Source organism: Anarrhichthys ocellatus, unplaced genomic scaffold, assembly GCF_004355925.1.
Source record: "Anarrhichthys ocellatus isolate YVR2014 unplaced genomic scaffold, GSC_Weel_1.0 scaffold11, whole genome shotgun sequence".
NCBI lineage: Eukaryota > Metazoa > Chordata > Actinopteri > Perciformes > Anarhichadidae > Anarrhichthys > Anarrhichthys ocellatus.
The window spans coordinates 1,943,101-1,955,051 of NW_022280041.1; the positions used below are offsets into that span (position 1 = coordinate 1,943,101).

At 42.9% G+C, this 11,951-nt stretch overlaps 2 protein-coding genes across 4 annotated transcripts in view; both read right to left on the bottom strand.

The window, feature by feature from the left end:
* The window catches only part of mus81 (MUS81 structure-specific endonuclease subunit), a 5,500-nt gene extending 4,968 nt beyond the window's left edge, over positions 1-532 (bottom strand). For 2 of the 3 annotated variants that reach the window (XM_031851137.1, XM_031851135.1), the window contains exons 1-2: positions 457-532; positions 84-234 (exon numbers count right to left, since the gene is read on the bottom strand). In XM_031851137.1, coding sequence (XP_031706997.1) covers positions 84-224 — 141 coding nt within the window. In that variant the 5' untranslated portion in view covers positions 225-234; positions 457-532. Of the gene's footprint in view, positions 1-83; positions 262-456 lie in introns of all 3 variants that reach the window. The other variant, XM_031851136.1, reaches the window with a different exon arrangement.
* Positions 533-3,315: 2,783 nt separating this feature from the next.
* On the bottom strand, positions 3,316-11,716 carry ovol1a (ovo-like zinc finger 1a). The gene is made up of 5 exons (XM_031851146.1): positions 11,069-11,716; positions 5,431-5,660; positions 4,653-4,865; positions 4,103-4,247; positions 3,316-4,015 (listed from the first exon to the last, which is right to left on the bottom strand). Exons 1-5 carry the CDS (start codon positions 11,166-11,168, stop codon positions 3,687-3,689), a joined length of 1,017 nt encoding a protein of 338 aa, XP_031707006.1. The 5' UTR covers positions 11,169-11,716; the 3' UTR covers positions 3,316-3,686.
* Positions 11,717-11,951: the final 235 nt, after the last annotated feature.

An 11,951-nucleotide genomic window follows, 5' to 3' on the forward strand; every position in this document is an offset into this window, starting at 1 on the left:
ACACACACACACACACACACACACACACACACACACACACACACACAACAGCCCCTGAAGTGAACAGAGTATACAATAAATACCTTCTGGTACGTGAACTGGATCTTCAGTCCCTTCTCTCTCGCCTGGTCCCGGAGCTCAGTGAGCCACGCGAGGAACAGCGGGTTCGGACAGGATGGCAGGTTCCGTTTCCGACCCAACCGGACCGGCTCCGAAGCTGGCATCCCTTTGGGTCTGACAAGAGAGCAACGAGGCGGTGGACTGGTGGAATACGAACACACCACGTGATAATAACAACCGGGTCCTGCAACTTAAGCTAACGTATGCTAACGTTAGCAGACCCTAATTAGCCATGTCAACGTTGTCCTTGATACGCCACCATATTTAAAAGTAGTAAGCAACACGTGTCGGAAGATTTTACAGATAATTATTACAGTATGTCGTGTCTGTACTCACCTTTAACTCGCGAGTTTGCAGCTGGGCGCTGGCGCCTTGTATTCAAAGACGCGGCGCACTTCCGGGTTGACGTCAGCACGTCACCGGAAAAGAAGGCGGGACAGGGCGCACTTTAATGACGAACGTTATTATACATTCAGCATGGAGTCAGGATGCTGTACATCTACAGTACTGCACTGTACTGTCGAAACTATTTACATAAATCATATACATAAAACACAGAATATATTAGATCCCTCTCAAACTTAATTCAAAACTATATAAACTTTTCTAAATGTTTTATTTTAGCAACATAACTTTATGCACAAACACCAAATAAATAGTTCTTATCACATACTGTATACACACACACACCGTTAGTAAATCCACAGAGTTTTAATAAAATACCAAGCCTACCGGGGTGGCGTCTCGCTTCAAAGCCAGAAATTCAAAACAGAGCAAATTAGAGTTGGAACTACACACATTACACCTCAGTAAGGAGCTAGTTGGATGAGGGTTCAAGTGGGGAAAGTGTGGGACCCAATGAATCTTACTCTGGGTCTCACATCGGCACCAATTTCAGATTGTTGTCAAAAAGGATCCCAACGTTTGTTTGAATACCTTTAATTGGCCAGACACTGAACGTACTCTGAGGCTTCAACTCATTGTTACAGGTTAAGCTCATGAGGCACATGCGCCGTTAAGCCCAGCAGAGAGAGAAGACTCTGCCAAGGCCTATGTGCCGGTGCCCGAGGCCTTTGGCAACGGTTTCGGCATTGGAATAAACATGGTAGTCATCTTAACAAAAACAAATTAAATGTTCAAACAACAAAAGGATACACTTTCAAAACGAAACGCCTGCAACATTCCTCGATTCCCACAATGCAGCAGCAGCAGCGGAGGCTGAAGGGAAAGATCAAGAAGAACTGTTTCTGTTTCTACTGGCGTGGAGACTTACTGCATTGGTTGAATCGTGGGAGTTGGCTCACTGGAGTTGGCTCACTGGAGTGGGCGTGACGGAAGCCGATTTAACCTGCTGGTTCAGAGACCGGTCTGATTGGAGCCACGACTGATGGCTTCTGTGGTACAGGAACGGCCACTGCTTTGAGTAGCTCGTGGGGTAAAGGAACACCACTTTTTCTTCTTCTCTACTCTCTCAATGCATAGATGGTTCTGGCAATTCAATGAGCTCATGACAATTCATCCAATAGACGCTGAGGCATTTCCCTAAAGACCACAAATGTCAATGTCATGGTGGGGCGAGAAGAGAAGTCAGGGGATCACAAAAGTCAGGATTCAGGCCTGTGGGAACAATGATTGTCTCTAATAGTTGTTGAGTGGTGGACCAACCAAAAGCAGAAGCACGGGTAAAATGTATGGATTGTGCTGGTGAACCTGACCCTGTGAGTTTTGGGCCTCTTTAATACAATCAGTGTCAGTTAACTTCCAAGACCGTTATCTAATCCGCTAGCCTGTTTCCTTAGGCTGAAGGGCGGTTGCAGGATTCCTCCAACAAGACCCAACAGAGACCAAGAATCCAGCCTCGCCCTCCAAACCACAACCGCTCTCTTACTTAAACACAGTCAGAAGTTTGGGGGGGGGGGGGAGTAGCACAATTAATGCATAACAACAGCCATCTTTCATGCACTCAAAGAGTTTGAAAGGGCAGTGTAAAGCGTAAGTAAGTCACACGTTTGTATTCAAATGAAAGATGGCTGCGGAGGCTGTAAAGACACATTAATGTTGAAAAACTCGGCGGATTTGTTCAGAGGATGGAATGACATGCCTCTGATTTTTCATTACCGAACATATTTCCCCATGTGACCACATGATTTACAGCTAACAATACGTCAACACTCATACCAAGAATTCCTTTTGTGCCTGTAACAACCTTTTCGGTCATCCTTTTCGGTCACTCAGATGCTGTGCTTGTGATGCTTGTCCTTATTACCTTTCCACCACCCACTAATTTGAGAAATTTGGAAGTTTAACTGAGTGCTTGTCAGTTGATCTAACGCTGCCACTGTTATAGCACAATGCATTTTAATATATCAAGTCTTGACAATGCACACGCATGCATGAATATCAATGCACTGTTGCATGCACCTGTTATTGTTAGGACATGCAACTGGAATGCATGGTCTGCTTGTTCAACAGCGTTGCATTTTCAACTAACAGGATTATGTGACCTACAGAAGCATCTATATAGAGATACTTGAGTATTATTTCTTATGGCAGGTATATAGGGTATAGGATCAAATCCCCCCCAAAAAACTGCAGCGATAAGTCAACAGATTGGTTAATTGGTTGGCTCTAGGATATTTAGAGAAATACTGCAGGACTCTTCCTTGGCTGGGTGCAGACTCTTCCTGGAGTCTCTTGTGCATATTTAACAAACAAGATAAAAAAGTGTTAATTAATGAGCCTTACAGGTGCCGGTAGTTGTATTTTGCTACTCTTGAACAGGACCAGGGTAGCCGTTTCATTGTTTCCAGTCTTTGTGGTAAGCTAAGCTAAGCTAACCTATGACTAAGTAGTGGCTGTATGTTCACTGTACAGACTTTAGAGTTGTGCTGGAAAGAAAAAAATGTCCGCTTCAGCAGACATGCAGGCTCTAAATTAGAAGAGAGTCTGCAAATTTGCAGAATGTCAGAAAAGTGAACCCGCTACAAGAACAATGGCCGCCGCTCTGACCATCCTGCTACGTTGAGTTGTTTGTGAAACCTATTCTACTCTTCCTATTTCTACGGGCCTCATTATCCAGCAATATTGTTCTTTCTAACATGTCACACAGCTCACTTCCAATGCCGTTGAACCAGAATGCATCTGTATTGTAGTTTACATTAAAAGCACTTTAAAAAAAGATAAGAAAATGAATTATCTTGTAATATATTACTCCCTTTTAATGAACAAAGTAAAAAATCGTTTCTCTTTTTTTGCTGTACAAAGACGCCCACAGGAAATATTTACATTCAATACAGATTAAGAAAACAATGTTGATATTGTCGGACATGTTAATGAGCTCACGTTACAATCCCATGTAAAAGAATGTGGCCTATGCTAGTCAAAGTCAGACTTGGCCTTTTTTGGTGCATTTCATTTAAAGCGGCAGTCTGTGATAGAGAATCCCAAATCCATACACACGCACATTCATACATATACAGTATATACACATTTCCTTTCCCCACTGCTATGTAATCTGAATTGTATCTTCACTTATAGGTCCTTATGTCCTGAGGCTCCCCTCCCCTCTACTGCCCTGCTGATCCAGAGGTATCATCACTATCCGCTCCTTGAGGAGAGCCTGGCGATGATCCTTCATCCTCTCTTCCTCCTTCAGCTCTCCTTGCAGCCTTCCCCTTCAACAGGGCGCTGTCAGGGTGAAGCGAGTGGAGGTGGATCAGCAGCTCATCCTGAGTCCCCGCCGTGAGGCCGCACTCCTCGCAGACGTACAGCTTGTTGCGTCGCTCCTTGTAGGCGTACTTCTGGGTGACGCTGTGGATCTTCTTCATGTGGGACTCCAGGGAGCAGCGCTGGGTGAAGGCCTTTTCGCAGAGCGTGCACTTGTAGGGACGGACGCCTGTTTTGAAAACACGGAAAAATATCATATTCTTGCATCTATTACATTTGTGTTTATGCACGTGCGAAAAGAAAACGTGTAAGCTACCTGTGTGTGTGCGTACGTGTCTCTTCAGGTCAAAGGTGTCGTTGAAGCCCTTGCCGCAGAAGCTGCACAGGTGTCTCTTGGTGTCATTGTGACACTTGAGATGTCTGTTCAACATTCGCTGGTACGAGAAGGTCTTCTGGCAAACCTGTAACAACGATACAAACAAAGTTTGTTCACATTCAGTGTTCCCCATCAAAAGGCATTGTGTGTATACTCGAAGCCTACAATCAAGAATAATGCAAGATGTGGATATTTTTTTTTGCTTTAAAAGAAAAATAACTTTTTAGCGCGTACTTGTTGCACACACGTTTACACATGAAGGGCTGTTATTTATTGCAACTCACGAAGGTGAAAGGTTTGGATCAAAACTTTAACGTTTATGAAATTGCGTTGCCTGGAGTCAGTGTGCAGGCATCACCATAGTATACCAAAGTATACCATAGTACTGTTTAATTGGAAATGTTTCACGGTAAATGTCCCAATATTCCACTACATTGATGTCCGATTTTAAAAAGGTTTTTCTAAATTCAAAAATAAAGAACAAACGTACCTGGCACACGTAGGTCCCCGTCGGCCCCGTCAACAAACTCTGACTTTGACCTGTTGATCTGGTCACCATGGAGACCGCTTCCATGGGTTCCGGGTTTGTCGTCGAGGCAACTGGCATCTCGGTGGCGTTTGGCGTTAGGGATGTCAGGGTGGGAATGGGAGGGAGGTAGAGGGGGAGAGGAGAGGGGTCGGGGTGTAAATCGCCTGTGGTTATCTGTGGAGGAGAGAAAATATTGATATTTATGTTACAAAACAATTATAAAGCCTTTGTTTTACTTAATATACACCAGTTTAAGTGACACACTGAGCTGCAATCTAACACAAATCATTTAATTTAAATATGAAATCAGAATTTGACAATGTCGCATTTGAAATTATACAAATCAAGCCGTTCAATAAGAAAGAAAACACACCAGTTTCAGGGGAGCAGTCATGAAATAGTGAGCAATATATGTCAGTTGTGTTTCCCCACACCCTCCCTTCTGATTGCAAATGTGCAGCAAATCAAACATCAGCATTTCAGCTCACACCATAGAAATAGAACGGCGGACATTGCACTTTTTTCCGTGCTCATTTGACTAGTACAAAAGAAAATGGCGAGTTGTTAGTTATGGTGACGGCACACGTCGTACTACAACTTTATTTCTATGGTTCACACCTTGGAAGTACATATTATATTATCTATTAATGTTCATTTTGGGAAAGAAGAAACCAGCATAAATTTGTCAAAATATCTCGTGATAAAGGTCCTAAAATGCAGCCACTGCTCGTTTCCTCACCTTCATTTTGGACCGGACGAATGTAGAGCCACCCTGCGTCCTCCTCCTGAGATCTGACCTCCCCTCCGATGACGGCGCCAGGCTCTGTGGCCGGCCCAGCATCGTGCTGGACGGCAGCTCGGCGTGTGTTTGCGTGTCGGAGAGAGACTGTTTGGTGAGGCAGAGCGGAGTCATCTCGGCGGGGCTGGCTTCGGCTTCCATCATCAGGATGGGCGAAGGGTAGATGGAGACTGGAGGGAGAGAGGGGAAGAGTCAGTGTCACCTTTCAAGTCTCTTCTTCAACCTGCAGCAATTTGGGTTTTTTTTGGGATCACTTGGGAGCAGCGGAAACACGTTTGGAGTCATGTTTTTGGACACATGGTGGATGTCAATGAAAAACGTTTATTATCATGATTGCGAGTACGATTTTGATCGTTGGAAAAATAAGGATCCGTAAAAATGTTGAAGGCCAAGTTCAGTTTACTACGTCATGTTAGAGAAGTTTTGTGATTTCAGAGTAACAGGGTGTGGAGTTAAAGAAAGTCTCAGAAATCAGAAGTCACAACCCGAGTTGACTGCATTCCAGTACAAGTCGGACAACTTAATGGGTTTTGCTCCAGGCAGGTTAGCCTTCGGTTTCCATTGTTAGCAATACCAGTTGATAACGCATTACGTCGGTATGTTGTGCGTACAAACATCCTAGCAACATGCCCACAGATAGAAGTCGGACAGTACTGAATGTATGACTGATTTAATGAGACACAAATATGATAGAAGCGCTAACAAACAGCATATTACTACAGCTTATCTACTGTTGAGCAGCCATTTAGGATTTTGAGGCCATGCTTGGTGGGGTTCCTTCGACTTTCCAACTTTAGGCGGTATTCCAGTTGAAACTTCCAACTGGAAACTCAGCATGACTAAGTGATTATTGAGTTGCATTATGGGAAAATGTAGGGTCCAGTGTTTTTGTAGATTGACCGATTACTAGGGACTGAAGGTAAAGTCAAGTTTTGCCATTTTCCAACCAGCTTTATGGAGAACTAAACTGCCTGACTGCTCCTTTAAAAACAGACTGTTTTGGTGATTTGATCATTCTAAAAAAGGAGCTACTGTGGAAACACATCACATCCCACGCACGGACATATCATGAAAATAAAGCAATGCTGTAAATGTAACACTCTTTCAGCGGAGAGAGTGGAAGAGAACGAGGGACATGGAGAGAAAGAAGCAAACCGAGGTAGATGTTTCTTCTTGTACTACTGGATTTGACAATGTGCAGCCAGCGTGCATCGGTTTCTATATTTGCACAATCTCTCAATTAGCAAACATGCAGAGTTAAAGATGTATTTGGGTGTGTGGGTGTGCACATGTTTGGCCTTTTGTTTTGTGCTACTTATAATACACGTCCTCACATGCCTCCTCACACACGCACACATTCACCACATTACCATTACAGTTAGACTTGTCCGACCAGACGGTCTTGCAGCACCGGCTCTGTGCCTTCCTCAAACAATGATGCCTCTCTATGTGTGTGTGGGTGTGTGTGTGTGTGTGTATACAATCTAACAAAACACAGCTCAAAGAGGGAGATGGAGAGAGATGTAGGTAGGGTTATAGAAACCTTTGAGAGTGCAGCAGACAGGTGTGTGTGCGTGTCTTTGTGCCATGCATTCAGTTAGCCCGGAGGCAGGTGTGGTTCAGCTCAGCAAAGACAACGAATCAGTTGACTCTGCAGGGCCTCAATCAGATAAAACTCAAATGTAGATGCAAATTAAGCCCCACAGCGAGCTGCAAAAGATGAAAAGGCACAACAAGCGACCTGTAAAGCAACAGAGGTATAACGGTACGCTGTCACACAGCAAAAGATGGCTCCTTTTAAAGAGATATCACTCGCACAGCCTCTACGGATATCCATAATAAGTTTACTTTACAGTGACTCAGTTGGGTATTGTTTGAATAAAATACAGCTCAAAATATAGTCAAAATGAAAATGAATCTGACCAAAGCATAAACCAGGTAATGCCAACATGTTGTACTGCCTTATTGCAGTCATCTGCATATTATTGCTATAATAATGTTCCTACATAAAAGAGGGACACTGCTGCTGAAGCTACTTCAAGTATTTAAACGCTGTTTTAATCTTCCCCGTGCTGGTTACGCAAGCGTCCTCTGGAAAACAACATATTTTCATGTGCTTCTATTCGACACACAAGCAGTGCCTTCTGAATGGCAATCAATAACGAAGAAGGGAAGTAGGGCAGTAAGCAACGGTTGTTATCATCCTCGGTTAATCTGTTGATTAATCGATTAGTTGTTTTGCATATAAAATGTTAAAAAACGGTTTGAAATGGCAGTCGCTGTTTCCATAGATGAAGTCCTCAAATGTCTTGTTTTGTCCACAACTCAAAGATATTCAGTTTACTGCGCTATCTCGCCCGGTGTCCCAGTAAAATGCATCACACAGCGGATATTTAGTGGGAAAAAACATTAATACAAACACATTTATGGTTTCTATACGTTACAAACTGTTGAAGTGATTTCAGCTCTTTCTAATTTATTCCTGTGTGTTGATAGTTTCTGTGGTGACTGCTGCTGGCTGGACATTTAATCTCATCTTGTATTGTTTGTTCACTCCTTCCCCCTCACCAATGAAATAAATGAAATGTGTGTGTGTGTGTGTGTGTGTGTGTGTGTGCGTTTGGGAGGAAGGGTGAGTTTTCATGTCGAAGAGAGAACGAGTTGTGTTGTTCCAAACGCACTTCTTGAATTTATTTCTATATCCATTTAACGTCCCTCAGTTGGGAGAAAGACAAAGAGTCAACAATCGGTAGATAGCTTTAACAAACACAAGGTGCGAGTCTGTCAGTGTGTGTGTGTGTGTGTGTGTGTGTGTGTGTGTGTGTGTGTGTTTGCTGAAGGCGTACGGTCTGCCGCAGTAGGCTTCCGTTACATTTCCTCCAATTAAATAAACATTAACCTCGCAGCAGCCTCAGGATAGACCATCAGTGTGATACAATGATCTCACAAAACATAATTAGAGCCCGACCGATAAACTGACATCCCGGAGTAGTTGCCAAAAAGTTAAAGGAGACCGATACCGCTCTAGTTTATGTGAGCGGTATCGATCTTAGTCATCTGACTCTCGTCAACAGAAGATAATAAACACAAAATGTCATTTAATAACCACATTTAAGCATCCATATTGAAATGTTATGAATTTATAAATTAAAATCAAATTGTTGAACTTGAATATGAGGATATTGGCCTCAAAAGCCCAGTATTGGTCAAGCTGTGAAATAATATGAATATATATATAAAATGATCACATTGTCTTCCCCTTGGATCCTAGAGTACTAAAGTTGTGTTTAACTTGTAAATTAAATAAATGGTAGAGTAGAACCATCTTAATCTTGGACTATTAAGTATTTCTTTTATAAATCATATTATTATTATCGTCATCATTATTAGTATCTAAAACCTTTTGTTAAGTGAAAATCTAAGAATACAAAAGCAAATTTCCATTTCTAATTTTAATCATGTTCTTATAATTATTTGAAGTTTAAACTGGAACCCCCTCGGTTATCCCATGCAGATCACATTTTTTATATTATCTTTAAAAACCTGTAATAAGAGTTAAAATGTCACATCTCATCCGGCTCGCACCACAACGCCTATGGACATTTTTTATTTGAATTGGGTTCTTCTTATGCGAGACTTCTTTACACCTGTTGTAGTTTCTCTTTTTTATTCTATATTAAACTCGTATTGTATTTATGAGCAATGTTGTGCCAGATCTCCGATAACGCAGCCGGTGGGAGTGATAATAAAATACACTTGTTACGTGTGTCTAAGTCAGAGGAGGATCAGGGACTGATGATCCATCAGAAACAGGCCCTGGCACATGTTTGTGGATAAAGGGATAAAAATAAACTCCTACGCACTGCACACCCACATACACCTACACAAAACTTTTCAATCTGATGGCATCTGGCACCTCAAAGGTATTCAACAAGCCTGTTTCTGACTGCAATTATCATACCTGTGCGTGTTTGTTTGTGTGACTCATTCTGTCCACGGCACATAGAAGCACACGTCAGGCAGGTACGTCAAGTAACGGCACATACCAAACACTTGAGCTGAGACAGTTGCTGAGTTCGGTGAGGAGTATTAACTACGCGTAATTACGCACTGACGCTCAGTTTTTGTTTTATCTTACGGATAAATTCTCATGGAAAATTGTATATTTTGATTGACAAAATCAAGTTTTATATGACTGATTCTCATTTTGGATAGATCAACAGTGGTTAAAAGCCAGAGTTAACAGAGATAAACAAGTAGATGTGGCTCTATGAAATCGGTAATTGTCTATTTTATATGCGTAAAGTTAGATTCCAAAAGCGTATCACATTAGTTGATGATTCCAGAATCACCTGCATGCTCCCATTAAGATTATTGACTGTTATTTGACAGAATTATTAGTTGTTTAAAACCACCTCAACACGACCTGCAGTTCAGTTCGTCCAAATGTTCCGGTTTCAAACACCAGAGAGGATGTAAAAGTCAATGATTAAAAGTTAACGGTGATGAGATGTGGAGAATAGGAGACAGGGGGAGGGGGAGAGAGAGCGAGAAAGAGGTTTAGGGTGTAGTCCGTTACTTGTTATCTGATACCGACGTGGTCTTACAATAAAAACTCCGCCGACGGCAACAATGGAGACTGTTGTCAAGAGGAGTTGTTGGGGAAGGGGTGGACTCCCTTTGCGTGTCATTTAAATGCAAAGTTGGGGCCAAACACAGCATGAAGCTCAAATTTGACAGTTAACAACATGTCGGATCTTGTTCGTTTTTCAGTTGGGGCACCCAATTCAATAAAACGGTATTTCCTGTGAAATATCATCATATGAGTGGGCTACTGATCCAACAAGTCTGAAGAAGAGTTCTTTTTTTAAGGATGTGAGGACAACTTGGGTATAACTGTAACAACCAAAATCACAACCCACTAGGCCTCAAAAGATTTTAACTAAATAAAAAAAAGAATACATAATTGAACGTCATATAATACATAATAGGCCTTTATTTGGGCTACGTAAGTCAATGAAGTGCTAAGCATGAGGAAGAACGCTGTAATCAGGGGTTGAAGGTCGATATGTGAAAAGCAACGGGCCCTTGTGATAGTTTGTTAGGCCGCAACACAACGGCAGATATGAAAAATAGAAGAGCAAACATACCAGCTTTTGCTCTGATATGTGTTTTGTGTGAAGTTTGAAAAAACTTTATTTATATATTTTTTCAATTAAGTCGGATTTCTAAGTTGAAACGCAAAAACAAAACATTAAAATGAAGGTTGAACAAGACAAAAGAAAAACATCCCCCTTCATGCGGGAACTACACTCTCTTCACGGCCCGCTGTGTTTCCCGTTATTCGGTGGCCCCGGACAGCAGCCGACCCGTTACAATCACAATCACAACCCGACCCCCCTCCCCACCCGCCACACTGACATTCCTGGTGGATCCAAAACCGCATGAAATCCACAAATCCGTGCGTAAAAGCACCCAAAGACGCGTCAGGACCCCGCTACCCGCCTGGGCTTTGGTGGTTTGATATTTTATTTGAAAAAAAAAAAAAATATGGCTCATTGCACCGGCGTGGACTCACCTGGGACGTAGACGTCGCCTCGCTCATGATCGGGGAGTTCGCTCCAGTTTCGCTTCACCGGCGAAAAATGCGACTTTTTCACCAGAAAGGTCTTCGGCATGATTAATTAATACTCGGTCCTTTTATTTGGAGTTTGGTAGCGAAGTCGCTTGTCGCGACGTGAAGTCAACTAAAAGTTACAAAAGCAGGAAACTCCAAAGTTGGAAGGAGAAAAAAAATGGAAGGTGTCGGTCCCTTCTTCTCCGTCCTCCTTACACCTTTCTTCTCGTTTCGCAAACTTGGTCCCGCTTTAATCTCCTATTTTGTGTCCGTACACACCTTTCACTTTACCCGATTCTCTTTGCAGCACTCAATAAAAAAAGGAAAGAGACGTGTTTCGGTGGACAGGTGAGTCCGCTCAGGTGTGCTACCTCGGACAGGTAAAGACGGATTTCACCTACAGCGCTCTGAAATAACGGGAGTGGGTGAGAGAGCGGGTTGAGGGGAGAGAAAAAAAACGGAGGATTATATCCTGATCACACACACACACACACAGTCAGTCAGAGGTGGGTCCAAAAAAACGCAGCACAGGTACTCATTTGAAAAGCAGGAAACAGGCGCCAACGCGCATGCGCGTGAGAAATAACGGTGACAACAGGGCTGGGGAGAGACTGGGTCAGGCCTCTCTGTATACCTGCTGAACCGGTTTACCCCTCCCTCCGTACTCTCTCGCGCTCTGTCTCTCTGCCTTTCCGCTTTCTTTCCCCACCTCTTCTCCATTCCGCTCCAAGGTGTGGAGAACGGTGCACATTATTGAGGGAGAAAGATAGTTTAGGGAGGGGGGTGAAGAGCTCTTGTACAACAAGAAGACATAGTGGAGTCCCCCTGGTGCATCAGCACAGCA

Excerpts from the sequence above, each read along its gene's own strand:
- ovol1a (XM_031851146.1), bottom strand. The coding sequence starts at position 11,168 with ATGCCGAAGACCTTTCTGGTGAAAAAGTCGCATTTTTCGCCGGTGAAG. Across the intron at positions 5,661-11,068 it reads AGGCGACGTCTACGTCCCAG|TCTCCATCTACCCTTCGCCC; the intron begins GTGAGTCCACGC and ends CTCTCCCTCCAG. Across the intron at positions 4,248-4,652 it reads CGGGGACCTACGTGTGCCAG|GTTTGCCAGAAGACCTTCTC; the intron begins GTACGTTTGTTC and ends TCGTTGTTACAG.